General features: G+C 39.6%; 2 protein-coding genes across 5 annotated transcripts in view; one reads left to right on the forward strand and one right to left on the reverse strand.

Moving 5' to 3' along the window:
- Positions 1–1,071: 1,071 nt before the first annotated feature.
- LOC117070616 lies at positions 1,072–4,139 on the reverse strand. The gene is made up of 3 exons (XM_033190050.1): positions 4,082–4,139; positions 1,621–1,984; positions 1,072–1,417 (listed from the first exon to the last, which is right to left on the reverse strand). The coding sequence occupies exons 1-3, from the start codon at positions 4,137–4,139 to the stop codon at positions 1,093–1,095; spliced, it is 747 nt and encodes a 248-aa protein (XP_033045941.1). The 3' UTR covers positions 1,072–1,092.
- RABGAP1 (RAB GTPase activating protein 1) overlaps positions 1,470–22,120 on the forward strand; it is a 166,622-nt gene continuing 145,971 nt past the window's right edge. Inside the window, exons 1-2 of one of the 4 annotated variants that reach the window (XM_033190393.1) lie at positions 1,470–1,575; positions 17,683–17,881. In XM_033190393.1, coding sequence (XP_033046284.1) covers positions 17,732–17,881 — 150 coding nt within the window. In that variant the 5' untranslated portion in view covers positions 1,470–1,575; positions 17,683–17,731. Of the gene's footprint in view, positions 1,576–17,390; positions 17,409–17,681; positions 17,882–22,120 lie in introns of those variants that run through there. The other 3 variants (XM_033190403.1, XM_033190410.1, XM_033190419.1) reach the window with 3 other exon arrangements.

A 22,120-nucleotide genomic window follows, 5' to 3' on the forward strand; every position in this document is an offset into this window, starting at 1 on the left:
ATTTTATTTTAGCTTGTCTGTATTCTCCAAGGCATGTTGTACTGATTGTGTAGTACAATTTTATTTTAAAATGTATGTTAAGATTTACATAAATATTTGGGGTGTACATGAATCAAGAAATACATGAAAGGGCACCAAAACGTTAAAAGTGGTTTTGTTGGGAGTTCAGGGGATTTTACTTTCTCCCTAATACTTTATTCTTTGAATATCTTGAAATGGATATTTTGTAACTGTATAAGGAGAAAGGAAGCGAAACTCTTTTTCTGCAGGGGTACAGCCACTTCTGTTGTATTAGACAAATCACAGAGGGATTGCAACAGAACACAGCTTTTTCTTACTGTTTTTTCTCTGGTTGATCGGGATGCATTATCCACCAGAAAACACTGTAGATGACTCATTCACCAGGAAAAGAGCATATGCCAGTTGGAATCAAGAAAGGGGAAGAGAAAAGAAGAGGCTGTAGAATTATTTCATAAATTATCACGTCTTAAGAGCCAGGTGCGGTGGTGCGTGGCTACATACAGTCCCAGCTACTCAGGAAGCTGAGGTGGTAGGAGAGCTTGCACCCAGGAGTTCGAGGCCCAGGATACGATCGTCTGTGAATAGCACTGCACTGCAGCCTGGACAAGATAGGGTCTCTTTAAAAATAAGACTTAACTAGCACTTTAATAATCATTGGTTTTGTTCCCCACTACATTGTACATTCATTGAGGACAGGGACTTTAAACTTCATTATATTGCTGTTGCTGTGTTTCACCTTTGAATGATATTAAAATAAAAATCTCATCTTTGAGTCACAATCTGATATAACCTTGTGCATTTCTGTCCTCTTGTGTGCCTTAAATGCCTTTAGGCAGCTATGTTTTACCAGTGGTTTTAGCACTTGGTAGTCGGAAGTTTTGACTTCTAGACTGGATTCTGGTCTAGAATTCTGGTCTAGACTCATTTTATAAAGCTAAATTACTTTATAAAATGAGAAAAATCGTACCATTCTCACAGGTTTGTGGTAAAGCTGAAATGAGACAGCCACATAAAGACCCATCACAATCCCTGACACACCGTGCGCCCTCAATAAATGCCAAGTGAATTTTATTACGCTGTGAAGTACTGACTTTCAAACAGGACTTGCACATGAAAGATAAGCAGGGAGATTCCTTGCTCAAGCACCAGTACTCTGGGGTTGTACCCTTTGTTAGGCTCAACAGGTACTACCCAGTCCGCTTCCACAGTCCCCAGTCCCGGCCGCCTGTCCAACTCCAGATACAGAGCGCAGCCAAGGTCCAGCTCACGGCCTGTGCACTTCGCGCAGGCGCACAGTCCTGAGGCGCGCTGAAAACCCAAGTGGGGCTCGGAAAGAGGAAGCTCCGCCTCGCTTCCCGGTATTGGGCCAATAGGGTCGCTCGTCGTGGTCGCGGACCTATGAGACGGGGCAGGGGGCGGGGCGGAGGGCGGAAGAAGTCGCGCTCACGTGAGTAAGGGGCTGGGGGGGCGGGGAAAGGGCGGCTTGGGAGGCCCAGGCGGTGGAGCCTCCGGGACGGCGAGCGGCGGGCGGCGGAGGAGGAGACGGCGGGTCGGGTAGGGCCGCGTTTCCCCTCCTCCTCCTCCCACTCTCCTACCTACCAACCCCAGGGGTATTTTCCGACGGTCCCTGCGGAGAGCCAAACCGTCTTCTCATCCCGCGGGGTCGGGCCAGTAGAGCTCCGCTCAGCTCCCTCGACGGGCCGAGTTCTGAGGGGAGCCGTGATTGGGGGGAGGGGGAGCTGCGACGGAGGGGAGAGGGCGCATGCGCAGGCTGGGCCGCTCTTGGGAGCCCCTGCCCAAACCGGTTCCCCCTGTCTGGGTGGGTGCCGGTCTTCTGAGTCTTGCGTATTTGGCCCTCCCTCTGGTCCCTCTGCAAAGCTGGTTTGTGTCTTTAATGTTTTAGGCTTGGTCCTACTTGGGAATCCAGCCGCTCCCCCCCGCCTCAGTTTCTCCCCATTGCCCACTAGGCCCGTATCTGTGTCTTAAGCTACCTTGGGCCTCAGGCTGTCCTGGGCTGCGCCTAAATTTCAAGGATTTGCAGGTTTTCACTGTCACTTTGCCATCTCAGGTTGGTCTTTCTGTCTCATTTCCCCGTCTGCAATTAAAGTGTCCTTGGCATCCCAGTCTTCTCATCTTGAAGCAGCTGCCCCAGTACCTCATCGCTGTGTCCTTTGATTATCCACACTCTTAACGGTTTTACGTGTTGAACCAAAGAATAACCTCAAGACTTCAGGAGTTCGCTGTCCGTTGCCTGGTAGTACTTTGGTCTCTACTCTTCTACATCCAGACTGTTTATCATCTGCTCCTGCGTTTCACGCATCTGTATATCTTTGGTTACTCGAGAATTCTTTTTTGGAAACAAATGCCCTAGGAGATCGTGTTGAGTGATCATACTACTAGTGTTCCCGGTACTGGTGCTCCGTTAGTTTTAAATCATGTTGCAACTTGAATTTGAGGCCTTTTGATTTTCTTTGGCTTTTTATCAGGGGAAAAAAACCTGCTAGGGACAGGGTTTCACAATTCCTTTTATATTTCTGTTCACATGAATTTACAAACATGTGCCTGGAGTAGTAAGTACACAGTGAGTGAGTTTCCAGCTGTTTTTGTTTGGAAGAAAAAAAAAAAAAAACAATGGAAGGTGAATGGAATTGTGTTTGTAACATTAAACTGATGTTTGAAAGGTAGTTGGGAAAAAAAGCTTAGGTACCAAGGATGGCTCATCCAACTTTTTTTTTTAAACGAAGGACCTGTTGCCTTAGTTCAAGTTTGTATAAGGTGCTATTTAATATGTGTTGAAGACTTAACTAGAGCTTACTTATAAAAACTGAAAATAGGGGCCGGGTGCGGTGGCTCACGCCTGTAATCCAGCATTTTGGGAGGCTGAGGCGGGCGGATCAGCAGGTCAAGAGTTCGAGACCAACCTGTCCAATATAGTGAAACCCCATCTCTACTAAAAATACAAAAATTAGACGGGCGTGGTGACAGGCGCCTGTAGTCCCAGCTAATCGGAAAGCTGAGGCAGGAGAATCGCTTGAACCCGGGAGGCAGAGGTTGCAATGGGCGGAGATTGGCCACTGCACTCCAGCCTGGGCAACAGAGTGAGACTCGTCTCAAAAAAAAAAAAAACAAAAACAAAAACAAAAAACCAAAATAGGGAAGAGAAGTCTTTTTAAATCTTCCTTTGTAGACTTCACTTTGTATAAATAAAATTTCAATCCATGATTGATTTGTATGTATTGGTAACATTTAAAATTCACATGTAACTTGAATTCAAGATAACTCGGATTCATAAAGTTGAAATATTAGTGGCATACAGTGATTCATGCTTGTAATCCCAGCACTTTGGGAGTCTGAGGTGGGAGGACCACTTGAGAAGTTCCAGACTGCAGTAAGCTATGATGGGTGTCACCTGGGTGACACAGCCAGTTCCCATTAAAAAAAAAAAACAAAAAACTGAGTTATAGTCATGTTGTGGTGCCCTTCCTTCCTTCCTTCCTTCCTTCCTTCCTTCCTTCCTTCCTTTTTCTTTCTTTCTTTCTTTCTTTCTTTTCTTTCTTTCTTCTTCTTTCTTTTCTTCCCTTTCTTTCCTTTCTTTTCTTTCTTTTTTTGAGACAGAGTTTTGCTCTTGTTTCCCAGGCTGGAGCAATCTTGGCTCATTGCAGCCTCCGCCTCCCGGGTTCAAGCAATTCTCCTGACTCAGCCTGGGATTACAGGCTCCCGCCACCACGCCCAGCTAATTTTTTGTATTTTTAGTAGAGATGGGGTTTCATCATGTTGGCCAGACTGGTCTTGAACTCCCGACCTCAGGTGATTCACCTGCCTCAGCCTTCCAAAGTGCAGGGATTACAGGCATGAGCCACCGCACCCGGCCACTCTTTCTTTTAATTGTTTCAGTGTTATAATTCAGTTTACAGTTAACACATTGACATTAATAGGTATATATTTGTTTGGAAAGTTAACCTGTCAGCTGTGTGCATTTTGGTATTTTTGGCATAGTATTTTTTTTGCAGTTTACAAGTGTTGTAGTAATGTAGTGGGAATAGAGACACCTGTTTCCTACCTTTTCTGCTGCATATTGAGAGAATTGTGTTATGCACTTTATCTACATGAGGGGACATGGTTTTCCACACAATATATTAACTGAACTTTGTAGCCCAGCTTCTTTTAAATAAGTCTGTTTTTTATTCAGTATATTTCCAGCTAAAAGAAAGCCTCCTTTGGAGGTCTATTTCCCACTAGTTTTAACAAGGAGCCTTTGAATACAGGTTTCAGAAAATAGTTTAAATTGGTGCTACAGTTGAGTATCCTTGTAAAAACACTGGTTTGCTAAGGTTCTGACATAGGCTGCCCATAATGTTATCTTTGTAATTTCAGTATAATCAGATATCATTAGACTTCTCAGGCATGTAGAATAAATGAATACAACACACTTTTTTTTTTTTTTTTTAATAGAGATAGGGTCTTGTTCTCTTTCCCAGACTGGAGCACAGTAATGCTGTCATAGCTCACCTCAACCTTGAACTTCTGGGCACCAGTGATCCTCCTGCTTCAGCCTCCCAAAGAGCTAGGACTGCAGGCACCTGCCACCATACCCAGTTAATTTTGCTATTGTTTGTAGAGACTGGGTTTTACTATGTGGCCCAGGCTGTTATCAAACACCTGGCCTCAAGCAGTCCTTCCACCCTAGCCTCCCAAAGTGACAGCGTGACAACACTCTTAAGTAATCTTTTCTTTTCTTTTCTTTTTTAAATGGAGTCTCACTCTGTCACCCAGGCTGGAGTGCGGTGGCGCGATCTCAGCTCACTGCAATCTCCCCGGCTAGAGTGCAGTGGTGCGATCTCAGCTCACTGCAACCTCCGCCTCCCAGATTCAAGAGATTCTCGTGCCTCAGCTTCCCGAGTAGCTGGGACTATAGGTGCGTGCCACCACACCCAGATAATTTTGTTTTTATTTTTAGTAGAGATGGGGTTTCACTATGTTGGCCAGGCTGGTCTTGAACTCCTGACCTCAGGTAATCCACCTGCCTCGGCCTCCCAAAGTGCTGGGATTACAGGAGTGAGCCACTACGCCTGGCCTAAATAATCTTTCTTAGCGAGACTGTACTTCAGGGATCGTTCCTATAGTTTGTTAAATAATGTTTCTTGGAGATAGAACTCAAATATTTAAGAAGTGAATTTAATGTACATAAAGCAGAGTTTAGCATGACATTTTGATGCTTTGTATGTAGTTGCCTTGTTTTACTGAGTTTCCATAGTTAGATCCCAGCAAAAAAAAAAAATTCAAGGCTCAGGACTTGATGCCCTTGGGTATACCTGAGAAAACACCATATAAACATCACAGCTGTTGCTTTTTTTTTTTTTTTAAGCATAAACCGGTTATCTAGTCATCCCTACCACCCTAACCCCTCTCAGTTTTGTGTTGATCCTGAGATCATTATTGTTTAGAAACCTTGTAAATCAGAACAATATTGGATAGACATTTAAGCTTACGTTGTAACCATTCACGTTGACCCTAATAGCCTTGTTTCTCTTCATGTGCCAAGACCAAATATGGAAGTGTGCAAGTGTTGAACACATTAGTTTATAGAATTTGGCCTGGAAGTTTCCCTCCTCTTTCCAAATCAACCATAATGTTCTGAGGTACTCAGTGAGAATTTTTTGAAGATTGTTTTCCATCAGACTTTTCCACCTAAATCCCTTTTCTGATCACTCTACAGTAAAATAAAGCCCTAATCCTACTTTTAAGCTCCTGTCCGACATTAAATAGTATGTATTTGTAAAGTATGAGAAATATATCTTCTTAATTGTATACCTCTCCAAGAATTAATGCATAGTTGTTATGTATTTCCTGTTAAGGTTGTATGAGCATTTGTGTTATAAACTACTACTCCTTGGGTTCTGTAAGTCTTTGTGGAAATAAATTTTTCTCTGTACCTAAATCTGGCATTTCTGAAGGTACATTGACAAATGAGTTTCTGTGGTAACTTTAACATAATGTTACTAAGTCAAACCTTAACAACAATTTGACTGTTTTAAAACTTTCTTCCGTTTTCCCTTATTTATACATTTTGGTAACTGTAACCAACAACCTATGGTTTATAATTTTGTTTTCCATTTTCTGAGGATGATCTTATATCAGTTAAGGAAATGATATGCAGAATCCTTCTTTGGGAATATATTTTATTTTTTAAGACTAGTAGTGAGTAGTGAGAAGTGAGAAAAGAGTAGAACAATGAGTTTGTTCTGTAACTGACTGAACAATCGAGATAACTCACTACCTTTGGACCAGCTTTGGGAATATATTTTAACTATCATCAAGGATAATAAGAGCATACTGGAAGGCACAGAAAACATGTGTCTTCTGCCAAACATTTATGGTTGCCTACATGTATTACCCTGAAAATCAAACAGGTCATAGAAAACACAAATTATATTACTGCATTTATCTTAGACTTTGATCATCTATTGAATGATTTGCTTGCTTAGGGTTAAAATCATGTAGATTAAAGAGAAGTGAATAATACATTTTAGATCTGAATGTAAACAGATGCATATTCTAACTGGAATAGATTTTTTCTTTTTTTTTTTTTTAAACAGCTTACTTAAATAGCTTTTCTTAATTGTAGATGAGAAAGAACTATATTGACTAATTTCCTAAAAAGAGGAAAAGTCTTTGGCTAACCCTGCATTGCTTAAAAATACTCATATTTTTACATTTATTAAATATTAATATAAATTATACTTTGAAATCTGTTCAGAAAAAGTAAAGAATGATTTTTAAAATCCATACTAGCAAGGTCGGGAATATAATCTGACCTTGTGAAGGAGTCGTACATTAACATTAAGCTAACTTTCCCTGTGTTCCCAGGGAATCCAAATAACAATTTAAATATTTAGTTTCACAGATATTGTGTTGAAATGGCGTTAAGCCAGCATGTGTAGAGTTCTGGAAAAAATTAAACTGTGTTTCCTGATACATCCACAGGAACATGAGAAAACCATTGGCAAGATTTTATTTTTTCAAGTGTCAGCATTATCGCACTCATAATTAACAGAGTTAAATGAATTGTTTTACGCACATTTCATCCCCACTTCTTACCTCTTGTACCTTTCATTAGAAGTATGAAGTATCAAGATAAAGTGGGGAAAGTATGAATTTTGGGGTGAGAAAGGCATGGATATCCCAAGTCTCTGAGAAAGAGAGATTAAGTAGCTTACCCTCAGAAACTCCATTTTTAAATATGGAGCTACTTATGTCTACCTCATGGAACTGTAATGGAAAACACCTGATACTCACCCCTTTAAAGATCCTATAAAGTTATAATTATTTTGAAACTTTTGCTTTTATTGAAGGGTAAATGTGGTATACATACAATGAAATATTCAGCCTTGAGGGAAATTCTGACACATGCTACAATATTAGTAAACCTTGAAGACATTGTACTAAATGAAATAAACCAGTTACAAAATGATAAATATTATGTAATTCCACTGCTTATATGATGCACCTAGGGCAGTCAATTTCTTAGAGACAGAAAGTAGAATAGTGGTTTTTGGAGGAGGAGGAGAATAGGGAGTTAGTGTTAATGGGCACAGAGTTTCAGTTGGGGAGAAAAGGAAATATTCTAAGGATAGATGATGGTGATGGTTGCATGACAATGTAAATGTATTTATTGACACAGAATTGTACACTTCCGTAGCTAAGATGGTAATGTTTGTGTTACTACTTAAACACAATGCAAAAAGATTACAACTTATAAAAAGTATTTTTAGAGTCTTATTTTATAATTTCCTGTATTTGTTTAATTCATATATCTTTTTTAGTTAATCTAGAACCAAAAGTGATTTAATAGTTTAAAGAAGTAAATTGTCACAGTTATGGTAGGCTCATATTTGCCTAAAAGTGAGTTTTAGATAAGCTCGTTTTTCTTGCCTTTAAGTGCAAGTAGGGGCCCAAGATGATTGTTTTGATTCTTTTGGTTTTGGTTTTGGTTTTTTAATCTAACCTGAAATTAATCAGAAAGCTTAAATTATTACGATTGTCTTAGCTCACTAAAATAATTCAAAGAAATAACCCTAAAATTCAGAGTCAGAATGAAAACAAAGACATCTGTTGTCTGGCAGTTAGTAGTGGTGGAAAGGAATTTATTTTTATAAAGAAGGGATGGTGTTCCATTGAGTTTTGTTAGATTTGTTCCACCCTTTCCAGAGATAGGCTGTGCGAAATTCATGTGAAAACCAGTGCAGCGAAACAAAGTTCAGAGCCAGGAAAACACACACACACACACACACACACACACACAAAAGCTGAGACTAACGCAATGTGATTTTTATAGCTTCTTTGTATCCTGCTTGTTTAATTTTAAAGAGCTACAAACCCACAGGAATTGTCCTGCTACAGCATCTTTCAGACTTGATTCTTTTGCTACATCCTATCTTTTTCTAAACAGAGAGTAAACTTATCAGATTTGTGTTTTAGAAGGGTACAACTGGGAACAGCATAGAGGATGGATTGGAATGGGGAGAGGATGGAGATAGCGACATCAGGAAGGAGAGAGATGCAATCCAGAAAAGGATAGAGACACCTAGATACCTGGGTTTGGATCAAGTTCCACAATTTTCTCTGTGGACTTAAGTGAGTTACTCAGCCTGCCCAAACCTCAGTTTGTCTGTCATATGAAGTTAATACCCATCTGGCAAGGTTAGTGTGAAGATTAGTAATAATGCATGTAAAACTTGTTTGTACCATGTTGGGCATATAATTGACACTCAAGAAGTAATAAGTATTTTTTTGTCTTTAGATATAGCAAGATGATTTAGTCATCTTGCTTAAGATTCCCTATAGCTGTACCCATTTCTTCACTGGTTGAGCAAAAAAAATGATGGGGATTGGGAGGGAAGTGGTTAGTGTTTGGTCCAAAGGGAATCCAAGGTATATTTTTTGTGACTGAGTTGTTAGTTGTTTTTTGGTCATGACAGTTGGGGATTTGATGAAGAGTCAGGTACACTCAAGGGTAGCTTTTTTTTTAAGCCTGTTCATTTTAGTCTTAATGTCCACATCCCTAATACATGCATGTAGAGTAGCATATTAGTTTCTTTTCCTCATATTATTTAGACCCTACTAGTTAAACAGCGATGAAGTATATTCAACCAAATTTATTGAACACTGCCCGTAAGTAAGGATATGAAATTAATATGAGTAAAACATAAGACCCCCGTCCACAAGTAGTTCAGGGGGACTATTTGTGCCCATGATACTCCCAGCATTTGACATGGTGGTTTATACTCAGTAATTTCTTCTGGAATGAATGGATTGATCAATATCGTGGAGTGGAAAGCAAGTGTTGGGCCGGGCGCAGTGGCTCATGCCTGTAATCCAGCACTTTGGGAGGACGAGGCAGGTAGATCATTTGAGATCAGGAGTTCGAGACCAGCTTGGTCAACATGGTGAAACCTCGTCTACTAAAAATACGAAAATGACAGCCAGCTGCGGTGGCTCATGCCTGTAATCCCAGCACTTTGGGAGACCGAGGCGGGTGGATCCCCTGAAGTTAGGAGTTCGAGACCAGCCTGGCCCTACATGGTGAAACCCCATCTGTGCGAAAAATATAAAAATTAGCCAGGCGTGGTGATGGGCGCCTGTAGTCCCAGCTACTTGGGAGCCTAGGCAGGAGAATCGCTTGAGCCCAGGAGGTGGAGGTTACAGCGAGCTGAGATCACACCATTGCACTCCAGCCTGGGCAACAAGAGCAAAACTCCATCTCAAAAACAACAACAACAAAACAAAAGCAAAAATTAGCTGGGCGTGGTGGTGCGTGCCTGTAATCCCAGCTATTCAGGAGGCTGAGGCAGGAGTATTGCTTGAACCCTGGAGGCAGAGGTTACAGTGAGCCAAGATCATACCACTGCATCCAGCCTGGGTGACAAGGCAAGACTCTGTCTCAAAAAAAAGAAAGAAAGAAAGTGTTGATGTTACTTTACTGTGTGGTAAATGCTGTAATTCTGTGATAGAACTAAAAAACAAAAAGCCTGAGGAGCCCTAGAAGAAAATAATGAGCATTGCAGAAGGGAAAGGGGGAGGTTGAATACTTGATTGTATTATTAGGTTGCTGTTGGTGGAGAACGGCTGATTGGGGAAACAAAAACACATTCCCAGCTGAGCAAGCAGCATAGGAAAAGGCGTGAGAGCATTAAAATGCATGACATATTTGTGTATATAGTATGGTGTGACAGAAGAAGATAAGACTAGAATGGAAATTGGCTCCAGATTTTGAAGAACTAAATAATATAAGGATTTAGGATTTTATTGTATTTTTAGTCAGAAGCAATAAATAGATTTGAGGAAGGGAGAGGGATGGGATATATGATCAGATCTAAGTTTTAGAAATTAACTTTGGGGGCTAAATAATCAATGACTAGAGAGAGTCTAGAATGAAAGATGTTTGTTATAGTGAGGTTGAAAGAGAATAAAATACAAGTCAATGACATGAGGGATGGTGAAGAAGGAATAGATTTGGGATGTTTTAGAACTAAAATCCATTATTCCAAGGGAGGGTAAGAAAAGGAGGACTCAAGATTTGTTTTGGTTTGGTTTCTTGTGCCTTTTTTTCCTTTCTTTTTTCTTTCTTTGATGTTATTTTCAATCTGTGGCTGTTAACCAGGAGAACCCAGGATAGAGAATCTAGGAAGAAGGATCTGCTGACACCTGGGGGTTAAATGGTTTAGTTTTGGATGCAAGGAATTGGTTTTGAGATGACCATAGGACACATATAGTAGAGCCCTGCTGTGTATTCTTATAACACCCTTTACACACCTCTGTTATAACAAGCCCTATACTTATCTGTTTACTAGTCTGTTTTCCTTAGCACCGTAGGCCTGTCAAAGGTAAGGAGTATCTTTTATTCCTCACCATAACACTATACCTGGTGTCTGGCACATATCACATTCTTTGATACTGAATAGAAGAAAAAGAAAATATAACACAAATACCCATGTGAAATTCAAGAGAAAAGATAGTGCTAGAGTATTATCAACATACAATAGAAAGCTGTACCCATGTTAGCTAATGAGATAGCCAGGGAAAAGAGGGATGATGATGTAATTTTAAAAACAGAAGAAAAGGAACCTAAATGAGAACTAAGAAAAGATAGAGGTAGGAAATGGATGCAAAAGGATAAGAGTTTCAGAATAAGAAAATGGCCAGCATTTTCATTTACTTCAGAAGGTGGAAGTAAGATAAGAACTGAAATAGTTATTTGGGTTGTGAAATTTTGTAGTGTTGATGGTTTTTAAGAGGTTCAGTGAAAGTGAGAAGTAAAGGGGTAGTATTTTTGAGAGGGGCTCAATGGAACAGTGGGGAGTTCCATTGAAGTGGTAGAAGTGGAGGCATTAATACTACTATTTCAAGAAGAAAATCTCAAGAAAACCAAAGAAATAAAAGTTAACCAAGCTTTGGACGAGGCACTAGCACATTTTGTCTCAAGTGTGTCAGGTTCAATTATTAGTACCACCCATACCTCTTACTAAGCTAGGTAGGTCACTTACTGGGAGGTGGTTTTGCCTCTGCTAATTGCACATTAGCAAATCCATGCCACTGCATGTCACTGTTTGTTACTTCTCAGATGTTAGCTAGACACAATATAAATATCTGATAGTACTCTGTCTCAAAAGAAAAAGTTCAAGTTTTTAAAAAAGTAAACACTGATTATTGAAGAACTGACTGCCTTTGAAGGACTCTTAAAAGAGGTTTTATCATGGCCAGTTCTTTCCATTTCACTCCATTAACCACAGTACTTAAGAGGAGATTGAGAATGAATGTGAATTTTTTTTTTTTTTTTGAGACGGGGTCTCACTCAGTCACTTAGGCTGGAGTGCAGTGGCTCCATCATAGTTCACTGCAGCCTAGAACTCCTGGACTCAAGCAGTCCTCTGGCTCAGCCTCCCAAGTAGCTGGCACTACAGGCACACACCACCACACTTGACTAATTTTTAAATATCTTATTTTAGAGATGGGATCTAACTATATTGCCCAGGCTGGTCTTGATACCCTGGTCTCAAGCGACCCTCCCACCTCAGCCTCCCAAGTTGTTGGGATAACAGACATGAGCCACTGCTCCTGGCTAAATGTGAACCTTTATTTAGCAGTATTGAGATGCATTTTATACTGGGGTACATAATTGAGCATAAAATTGGCACTTACGGCACAGAGCAGGCAAAAAGTTCATAGAGTTTTGGTATATGATACTAATTTACAATAAAAATCTCTAGTGATCTTTAATGTCTCTGTAAGAATAAAAGTGAGAGTAGATATAATGAAAATAAAGCATAATTGAACTTTTAGGTGTGATGGAGGCAGCTGTGTAAGTGAACATAATTGTCTATCACCTTAAGTGACTTGACTTTTTTGAAAGAGAGGTAAGTCTGGGTACAGTGGCTTATGCCTGTGATCCCAGCACTTTGGATGGCTGAGAATTTTTTTTTTTTTTTTGAGACGGAGTCTTGCTCTGTCGCCCAGGCTGGAGTGCAGTGACCGGATCTCAGCTCACTGCAAGCTCCGCCTCCCGGGTTCACGCCATTCTCCTGCCTCCTCCTCCTGAGTTGCTGGGACTACAGGCGCCCGCCACCACGCCCGGCTAGTTTTTTGTGTTTTTTAGTAGAGACGGGGTTTCACCGTGTTAGCCAGGATGGTCTCGATCTCCTGACCTCATGATCCGCCCGTCTCGGCCTCCCAAAGTGCTGGGATTACAGGCTTGAGCCACCGCGCCCGGCCGAGAATTTTTTTAAAAATTTTATTATTATTATTATTATTTTGAGACGGAGTCTTGCTCTGTTGCCCAGGCTGGAGTGCAGTGGTATGATGTCGGCTCACTGCAACCTCCGCCTCCTGGGTTCATGCAGTTCTCCTGCCTCAGCCTCCCAAGTAGCTGGGACTACAGGCGCCCACCACCATACTTGCCTAATTTTTTTTTTTTTTTTTGTATTTTTAGTAGAGACAGGGTTTCACCATGTTAGCCAGGATGGTCTCCATCTCCTGACCTCGTGATCTGCCCGCCTCAGCCTTCCACAGTGCTGGGATTACAGGTGTGAGCCACTGCGCCCAGCTGAGAAATTTTTTAAAAAGATTAGCTAGGTGTGGTGGCACACACTTGTGGTCCTAGCTACTCAGGAGGCGGAGATAGGAGGATCACCTGAGCCCGGGAGTTCGAGGCTGCAGTGAGCTATGATCACACTACCACATTCCAGCCTGGGCGACACAGCAAGAACCTGTCTCAAAAATACGAGCATCCTTGAACTTGCATCCACCAACCTGGGCTGTTGGTAATTGGACAAGGATCTGGGCTCGTCACTTCTATAAAAGAAGGAGACAAACTGAATGCCTACATACCAAATACCAGGCAATATGTATCTTATTTCAAATGGGATAATAATCCTTATTCTATCTATCTTATAGAATTGTTAGGATGATAAAATGAGATAAAAATGTGTACATTTTATTCCTTTTTGTGATATATAAAGGATTTTTATTCAAAGTGCTATTTTGCTTTTATTTAGATATTAACAACTTAGAATGTGAAATTAGGAAATTAATTTATTTTTTCCTCAGTAAAGTGTTTCCCAACTAACAACCAAATTAATTCATACAGGCACTATAGACATAAGCCAAGAAGTAGAGATAGTATGAAGTATTTTAATTTGGATTACTTAAATCAGTTAATAACTTAAATTTTTTTGAATTTGAAGTTAGTTTTTGAAAAGCTATAACTATTGGGTGCTTATAATGTTTTTTGTGTATTGTTAAATGTTTTATATATAGTCCTCAGTAGTTTGTACACTAGCTCTATGAGATCGATAGTATAACCACCTCTATGGAAACTGAGGCTCGGTGTGACAGGCTCATACTATCAGTAGTAGAACCAGTATTTTTTTTTTTTTTTTTTTTTGAGACGGAGTCTTGCTCTGTTGCCAGGCTGGAGTGCAGTGGCACGATCTCGGCTCACTGCAAGCTCCGCCTCTCGAGTTCAGGCAATTCTCCTTACTCAGCCTCCTGAGTAGCTGGGACTACAGGCGTGTGCCACCATGCCCAGCTAAGTTTTATATTTTTAGGACAGACGGGGTTTCACTATGTTGGCCAGAATGGTCTCAATCTCTTGACCTCGTGATCCACCTGTCTCGGCCTCCCAAAGTGCTGGGGTTACAGGCAGGAGCCACTGTGCCCGCCCAGAACCAATATTTTAACTTAGGTTTTTCTTAACTCATAATTGTGTGCTTCAGCATCACAAATATGACCTCTGTTCTTTTTGTCAATTTATAAAAGGTGGCCTTACTTTCTCCTTGGGTGGCTCTTGCTCTTTTCCATCTTTATTTGCTATTTATCCTACTTCTTTAACAAATAGTTGAGCACCTGCTATGTGCCAGGCATTATTACAGGTGCCAGGGATCCAACACTTAATCAGACACAAAAATCCCTGCCCTCATGAACCTTAGGTTCTAGTTTACATTATACTTAAATTACTAAAATACATGTCAAGCGGTTATAGGTGCTGTGGAGAAGCGAAGTGGCAGTGCAGGGTGTTGGAGGGAGGAATTTTGATACTTTATTGTCAATGGGAATTAGAATTAAAGTCTGAAGGATGAAGAATTAGAGTAGGGGACTTCTTACGGTCACTGGTGTGAGTAGGGATTAAAAAGAAATCCCTTACGGTCTTGAGACAGAGGTTGTGAATCTCTAGAATTTGCCAGAAGTGCAGCAAGTTCTGGGGTACCTCTTCATTGTGGAGGCCAGGGAATGGGTGGTTTTATCTATGTTTGTGGAGCTGATGGGCTGCTCCCTCTTCACTTCCGTCCATGGAGGCCAGAGAAAAGGAATCTTACTGTATAATTTTTCCTGTACTACTTAGTGTTTTGATAAACCTCATTCCTGCTGAGTGATTCAGTCACTTTCAGTTGCCAAAACAAATAATAAAGTATTTTATAAGGTGTATTTTCCTATCACCTTCTCAAAGAAAGTAGGTGGAACTTTGAGCTTGCCGAATCTCAGTTCCTTAGTGTAGTTACCAAAGTACATTGCTTTTGAGTCCAGAGTAGTGGTATACAAAGTTGTTAGTGTCTCTGAGACCAGAGCTTTAGACCACTTTCCCAGGCCCTCTGCCATCCAACTGTTAATCACATTATAAAAGATGGATTTTTTATAATCCATCTTAATTATAAAACTTATAAGTTTTTTAAACAAAATTATAAAAAGACTTAATTGAGCATGAAAACTTAAAAGTACAAATTTTGAAAAAAAGATAAAGACTCCTTTACCCAGTACTGAGTGTTTTGGGACAAGACCCAAATTTGTGGCATTAGAAAGGCTTCATAATCTAATGGAAAGAGTATAGCCTTTGGAGTCAGATAACTGGGTTTAATTTTTGACTTTGACTCTAATCACATTACATTGAATAAGTTACACCATCTCTCTAAGACTTAATTTCCGCATTTGTAAAATAGAGATGTGACAATTAAATTAAAAGGCACCATTAAATTATGAAACAACATAATAGATACTGTAGAAAAATCAAATGTAAAATGCTGTAGGAACAGATATAAGGGAAACAGTTCATTTGCTTCTGGGGTGGGAATGGGCAAGTGGACTGAGAAGACTACTAAGAGAGGGAGATTTTACATCATGAGTGATGAGTTGGAGTTGATTAAGTACAGAAGTGAGGAAACCACTTCAGGAAGAGAATCCTGGAAGGGCAAATATCTAAAGGAATAAAGTATATATCCTTAGCTAAGGTCTAAGTTAGTCCCTCTCCCAACATGTTCCCATAATTTTCTTTACCCTAAATCGGTACTTATTAGGTACGATTTGCCTCTGTTCTCTGCTAAAGTATAAACTTTGGGGCAAGGATCTATTTTCTTTTGTTTACCGTAGCTTGCTCTTTATACATTAACCACTCAATAAGTATTCATTGAATGAATTAAGTAAAACATTTTTCTTTGAATTTTTCAAAAGTACAATTTGAAATGTTTTTGAATGCCATGCTATGTATTTGATTTGGTCTTATGAAATGCAGATGTGTAATAGCTATTAAACAGGGGAATTAGTTTAAATAAAAGGCAGCAGAGAGTCCAGGGTTCTAGCCTTAGCTGTGCCATTAACTGGTTAAATGACCTTTTCTCGGGGTTGCCATTTCTTTATCTAACAGTATTGATTTGTAAGTTTTTTTTTTTCCTTCTTTTTACCTTGCCATCAACTTGATTTTAGATTTCTAAGTTTTCTTCCAACTATCGTACTCAGGGATTGTTTAGTTTCTCCTGCCAGGTGTTTATATGTGGGCCTTTTAGGGGAAAATTGTGTTTGACACATGGTGTATGCTCCATAAATATATAATCAATGATCAAAAATCCAAAGCATAAATAAGGACTTCCCAGTCAGAAAATTAAACATATTTTTAGAACCTTACATCTCTGGGGTACTAGATGAACATGGAGCCATAGCTACTTTTGTTAGTTAAATCTCTGAGTGTAACATTATATTGTTTTGTTGATGTTTTCACAACCAAGTGAAACATTGCCACAAAGTTTGCAGAACTAGGTTTTAAAATGATGATGAGTTTAAGTTTTATTCCAAGAGTCAATAAATAATTGAATGAATTTTCTTAAGCGACACTGCTTTATACTTTTTGCTAGGAATTTTTGGTATAAAACTCTTATTTGGGTAATGTTCATATTGAGCTGAGTTCTAAGAAACTGGTGTGGGAAGATGCAGTTTTTAATGAACTTCTCATTTCTTGCTTTGTAAGGTATTTCCCAGCTCTAGAATTTATGCTAAAATTTAACTGCCTTGAATTTTTTTCTGTTGGGTGTAAATGTGAAATTTGGCCCTTTAAAACCATGTTAGTATTTTAAACTTAAGTATCAATAATCTTAGGAAAACCTTATTGTACCCTCACAATAACTAAGTGCTTTCCTTTTCATTTACATTTTACAACTTTAAAAATTAGAGGGTAGGAAACAGAAGGTTAGACTGGGCGCCGTGGCTCATGCCTGTAATCCCAGCTTTTTGGGAGGCCGAGGCGGGCGGATCATGAGGTCAGGAGATTGAGACCATCCTGGCTAACACGTTCAAACCCCGTCTCTACTAAAAATACAAAAAAAATTAGCTGGGCATGGTGGCGGCTGCCTGTAGTCCTAGCTACTCAGGAGGCTGAGGCAGGAGAATGGCATGAACCTGGGAGGCGGAGCTTGCAATGAGTTGAGATCCCACCACTGCATTCCAGCCTGGGTGACAAAGCAAGACTCCGCCTCAAAAAAAAAAAAAAAAAGAAAAGAAAACAGAAGGCTAATACTTATATCTTTTTGTAGGCTAAGACTTGAATTGCAACTTAGCCCAAAGAAATCACTGTAAGTAGTTAGGGTTATCCTGAAGGGAACATGTTTTATTTATTTTTTTGAAGTCGGAAGTATCTTTGCCTTGAATAGCATGAAATTCCCTTTTTATCTGGAATAAAAACAAAAACAAAAACAAAAAAACCGTAAGCTGTAAGTAGTGAAAGTCTTAGAAAAATATTTTTGAAGCATTTAAAAAGAATGCAATATATGTTGTATAAGAAGTAGAGTGTAATTGAATATCTGGCAGACATTCTATCTAAGTATCTTTATGGTTTTTGTTTTCCAGGCTTTAAAATATATTTAATCATTCATGTGTTGAGACTCATTCTTGAGTTATGGATGACAAGGCTTCTGTTGGAAAAATCAGTGTCTCTTCAGACTCAGTATCTACTCTTAATAGTGAAGATTTTGTCTTGGTTTCCAGGCAAGGAGATGAGACACCATCTACAAATAATGGAAGTGATGATGAGAAAACAGGACTCAAGGTAAAACTTCGTAACCTAAGTTTGTTTTGGTTAGCATTTCTAAGCCCATTGCAAAACTTGGCCTTAACAGAAAATGGATATGGGAGGAAAGTGAGAACATGGAAGTAATATACTTCTTTTTCTTTAATGTCAAAGAATTTTATTTAAACTTAGTGAGAAGTTTATATTTGATTAAAGATTTTCACTCTGATTAGCCTTTCCTAAATTTTTCAGTACCCCTAAGTGTCAAAACTAGTGGTTATAGTATAAATATTTGTCATTTTAGTATTGTTTTCACTTTTCCATTGAACTACAAGTATTTGTTTTGTTTGGTCCTGGTTTACATAATGTAAGAGCTCTGGCAGGTCAAAGATGCTATTTATGAAAATCCATTTTAGGATTATTGAAACAACTTTAAATACCTGGCCATTTTTGTTTATAATTTCTCAGCCACTATTACTTCTTCTCCAATGCCCTATTATTGTTCTACTCTTTATTGATATAAATAAAAACAGATTATCTGTTAAAGTTGTCATTTACACTATAAGTAGCTTTAAAAATATATTAACTCCTATTAACATCTTTTCATGCAACAGATGTTGACTAAGTGGTGGCTTATGTGCCAATTATTGTTCTAAATACTGGAGGTATAGTGGTGAACAACATAGGCAAAGCTCCCTGCCTTTCTAGAGCTTTAATTCTAATGGGGGAAATAGACTGTAAGCGAATAAGAAAATAAATATATCAAGTAAATTTAGGTGCTGTGAAGAATAACAAAACAGGATATGTGGATAAAGAGTGAACAACATTATGATTGTTCCTTGACTTTTAAAAATTTTTGTCAAAATGAGAACACTTGGACACAGGGTGGGGAACATCACACACCTGGGCCTGTCATGGGCTGGAGGGAAGGGGGAGGGATAGCATTAGGAGAAATACCTAATGTAAATGACGAGTTAATGGGCGCAGCACACCAACATGGCACATGTATACATATGTAACAAACCTGCACGTCATGAACATGTACCCTAGAACCTAAGGTATAAAAAAAAAAATTTTGTCAAAATTTTGAAAACTTACCAGGTGTTGTGGCTCACACCTATAATTTGGGAGGCCTTGGCAAGTGGATCACTTGAGCCCAGGAGTTGGAGACCAGTCTGGGGAACATGGCAAAACCCCATTTCTATAAAAGTTTAAAAAATTAACCAGGTGTAGTGGCACACACCTTTGGTCCCCACTACTCAGGAGGCTTAAGTGGGAGGATCAATTGAGGCCAGGAAGTGGAGGCTGCAGTGAACCATGATCACACCACTGTGCTTCAGCCTGGATGACAGAGTGAGATCCTGTCTCAAAAAAGAAAACAACCCTTACTCTTACTCAAATGTATAGAGGAATAAATAAAATACAGTAAAACTTAAAAAAATTAATAAGAGTGAATGACAGGTGCTGTTTTAGAGAAGGTCTTGAGATGACATTTGAGGTGAGGCCCAAATGAAGTGAGGAAGAAGGCCATGGAAAAATCTGGGAAAAGAGCTTTCCAGTGGGAGCAGCAAATAGACCATGAGGAGAACCACCCTTGCTAGGACAGGGGTTAGAGCAGAGTGAACAAAGTAAAAAGCAGTAAAGGATGAGATCCATTAGTGGGCATGGGCTGGATTGTGTAGAACCCTGTGGAGCTTAGTAGGAAGTGTGGGGCTTTGTAAAAAAAAAAAAAAAAAAAAAAAATGAGTGGAAATGTTGGAGAGTTTTGAATGGAATCATGATCTAATTTATATTTTTAAAAGCTCACTGGTTAAGAGGGACTTGTAGGATGACAGCATGTTCTTTCTACTCCCCAGCAGAACTGGTGACAATTACGAAAATAAAACATTTAAGGTCTCTGAAAGTATTTTAAAGGAAATACAGCAAATGAAAAAATATTTATTCAAGAAAATTTACTAAAATTTGGTCAGAGCGGCAAGAACCTGTTATTGGTAACAAGACCTGCCCTTTCCTTACCGTATCCCAGCTGAGACAGTTGGTAACTCCTCTCCATATTGGTGTAGTGAAGAAGACAAGAATCCCTGTCTCCCCACCGACTCCCATTCTGGGCTATCTTCCAGAGCAGGAGCAAGATATCAGTATTTCTCATCCTGCTTCCCCATGCCTATTTCTGGCCAAGTGTGACTTAGAGTTGGGGGCCTCGTTTTTCCCCCCAGCCCCTTGCTCCCGGGACGGAAGCTTTACTTTGGGCAGAGCAACTAACCCTGGGGTGTCAGTGAGACACAGTGTGTTATTGTCTCTACTTCCAGCTCCAAAGCCATGTCTCAGAGATTTTACCTGCAGGGAAAAGTTGGCCTTGAAGCAGCCTTCTTAAAGGAATGGGCTTCATTCATGACAGAGTGTAGAAAAGTTTAAGCCTAAGGTTACTCTAAAAAAAACAGTGGAAGTTGTGGTGAAAGGTAATTGGGGAAGATTGGTAGATTGATTGGACATTTAGACTTGACTATAGACATCCTAGTTTGCCTGAGGAAACTAGGGAAAAACACAGCTGGGAGGAGATCACCAAGGAACTTTCACTTGACCTCTGGAATTTTTACTTCAAAGTTACCCAAGTTTGATTGACTTAGCCTATGGAGCAGTTTATACTGTAGTGCATTGTTGAAGTCATTACAGCAGTCAGACAGCAATTAGTGTAATTTAACAAGCTAGATGTGGTCAGAGAAGCCAAGAGTCAGCGAGAGCCCTGCCCAAACCACTCTCATCCCAAAGTTACAGTGAGCAATCTCAAGTCTGAGCTCCCTGAGGAGCAACACCAGAGGCTTAACACTGGGAGTAGGACAATGGAATCTACAAAAATCAACTAGCCAGTCACCCAATAAAGAAGCATTAAACAAATAACAAATCTTGCAGTGGGGAGGCCAGTACTCAGCATTGGTACTGTATATTATCTGAAGTATCTAGTTTCTATCCCAAAATTATAAGACATTCAGAGAAACAAGAAAATGTGACCCAGACATCCCGTTAAAAAAGCAAGCAACAGATACTACCTGTGAGTGAGTGGTTTGATTTAGCACAGAGCTTTCAAGGTAGCCATTATTAATATATTCAACAAACTAAAGGAAATCATGGTTAAAGAAATTAAGGCGTGATGATAGTTTCACATGAAATAGAGAATATTAATAATGAGATAGAAATCATTTTAAAAAGAACCAAATGGGAATTCTGGAAAGGAAAATCACAGTAACTGAAATGAAAAACTCACTTGTGGGGCACAACAGTACATTTCAACTGGCAAAAGAAAGAGTTAATGAACTTGATCAGTAGAAATTACTCAAAGAACATGAAGAAAAACAATGTAGAAAAAAACAGGCTCAGAAAAATATGGGAAGCTATTAAGTGCACCAACATGCTTGTAATAGGAGTATCAAAAGGAGAGGAGAAAGAGAAATGACTAGAAAAAAAATGTTAAGTAATATCCAGAAATATCCCAAATTTATTTAAAAACAATGTATACAAAATACAAAAAATAATTATAATATATAATATATGTGAAGTTCAGTGAACTCCACATGGAATAAATGCAAAGAGATTCACAAAAAGGGGCCGGGCGCGGTGGCTCAAGCCTGTAATCCCAGCACTTTGGGAGGCCGAGACGGGCGGATCACGAGGTCAGGAGATCGAGACCATCCTGGCTAATACGGCGAAACCCCGTCTCTACTAAAAAATACAAAAAACTAGCCGGGCGACGAGGCGGGCGCCTGTAGTCCCAGCTACTCGGGAGGCTGAGACAGGAGAATGGCGTGAACCCGGGAGGCGGAGCTTGCAGTGAGCTGAGAGCCGGCCACTGCACTCCAGCCTGGGCGGCAGAGCAAGACTCCGTCTCAAACAAAAAAAAAAAAAAAAAAAAAAAAAAAAGATTCACAAAAAGGAATATCTTGGTAAAAATGCTAAAAACCCAAGACAAGGAAAAAATCTTGAGAGCAGTAAGAGATAAGTGACTCATCAACTTACAAGGGAACTTTCCCATAAGATTTGTAGCTAACTTCTCAGCAAAAAAATGGAGGCAAGAAGCCAGTGGGACAACATATTCAAAGCACTTAAACAAAAAAACTGTTAATTAACGATTCTATGTCCAGCCAAGCTATTATTCAAAACTGAAGGTTCTTTGAAGTAAAGTGTTCCGAGGTAAAAACTCAGAGAATTTGCTGCTGGCAGACCCACCTTTATAAGAAACACTAAAGGAAGTTCTTCAGGCTGAAAGCAAGTTACTCCAAATGA

Source organism: Trachypithecus francoisi, unplaced genomic scaffold, assembly GCF_009764315.1.
Source record: "Trachypithecus francoisi isolate TF-2019V2 unplaced genomic scaffold, Tfra_2.0 Contig01585, whole genome shotgun sequence".
Classification (NCBI taxonomy): domain Eukaryota; kingdom Metazoa; phylum Chordata; class Mammalia; order Primates; family Cercopithecidae; genus Trachypithecus; species Trachypithecus francoisi.

What these genes read in the sequence shown, in the direction of transcription:
- LOC117070616 (XM_033190050.1), bottom strand. Translation starts at nt 4,139, where the DNA reads ATGTCCCCTCATGTAGATAAAGTGCATAACACAATTCTCTCAATATGC. An exon ending in CTCAATATGCAGCAGAAAAG is followed by an intron (nt 1,985 to 4,081) that starts GTAGGAAACAGG and finishes ATACGGGCCTAG; the next exon opens with TGGGCAATGGGGAGAAACTG. An exon ending in GGAAAATACCCCTGGGGTTG is followed by an intron (nt 1,418 to 1,620) that starts GTAGGTAGGAGA and finishes CCCGTCTCATAG; the next exon opens with GTCCGCGACCACGACGAGCG.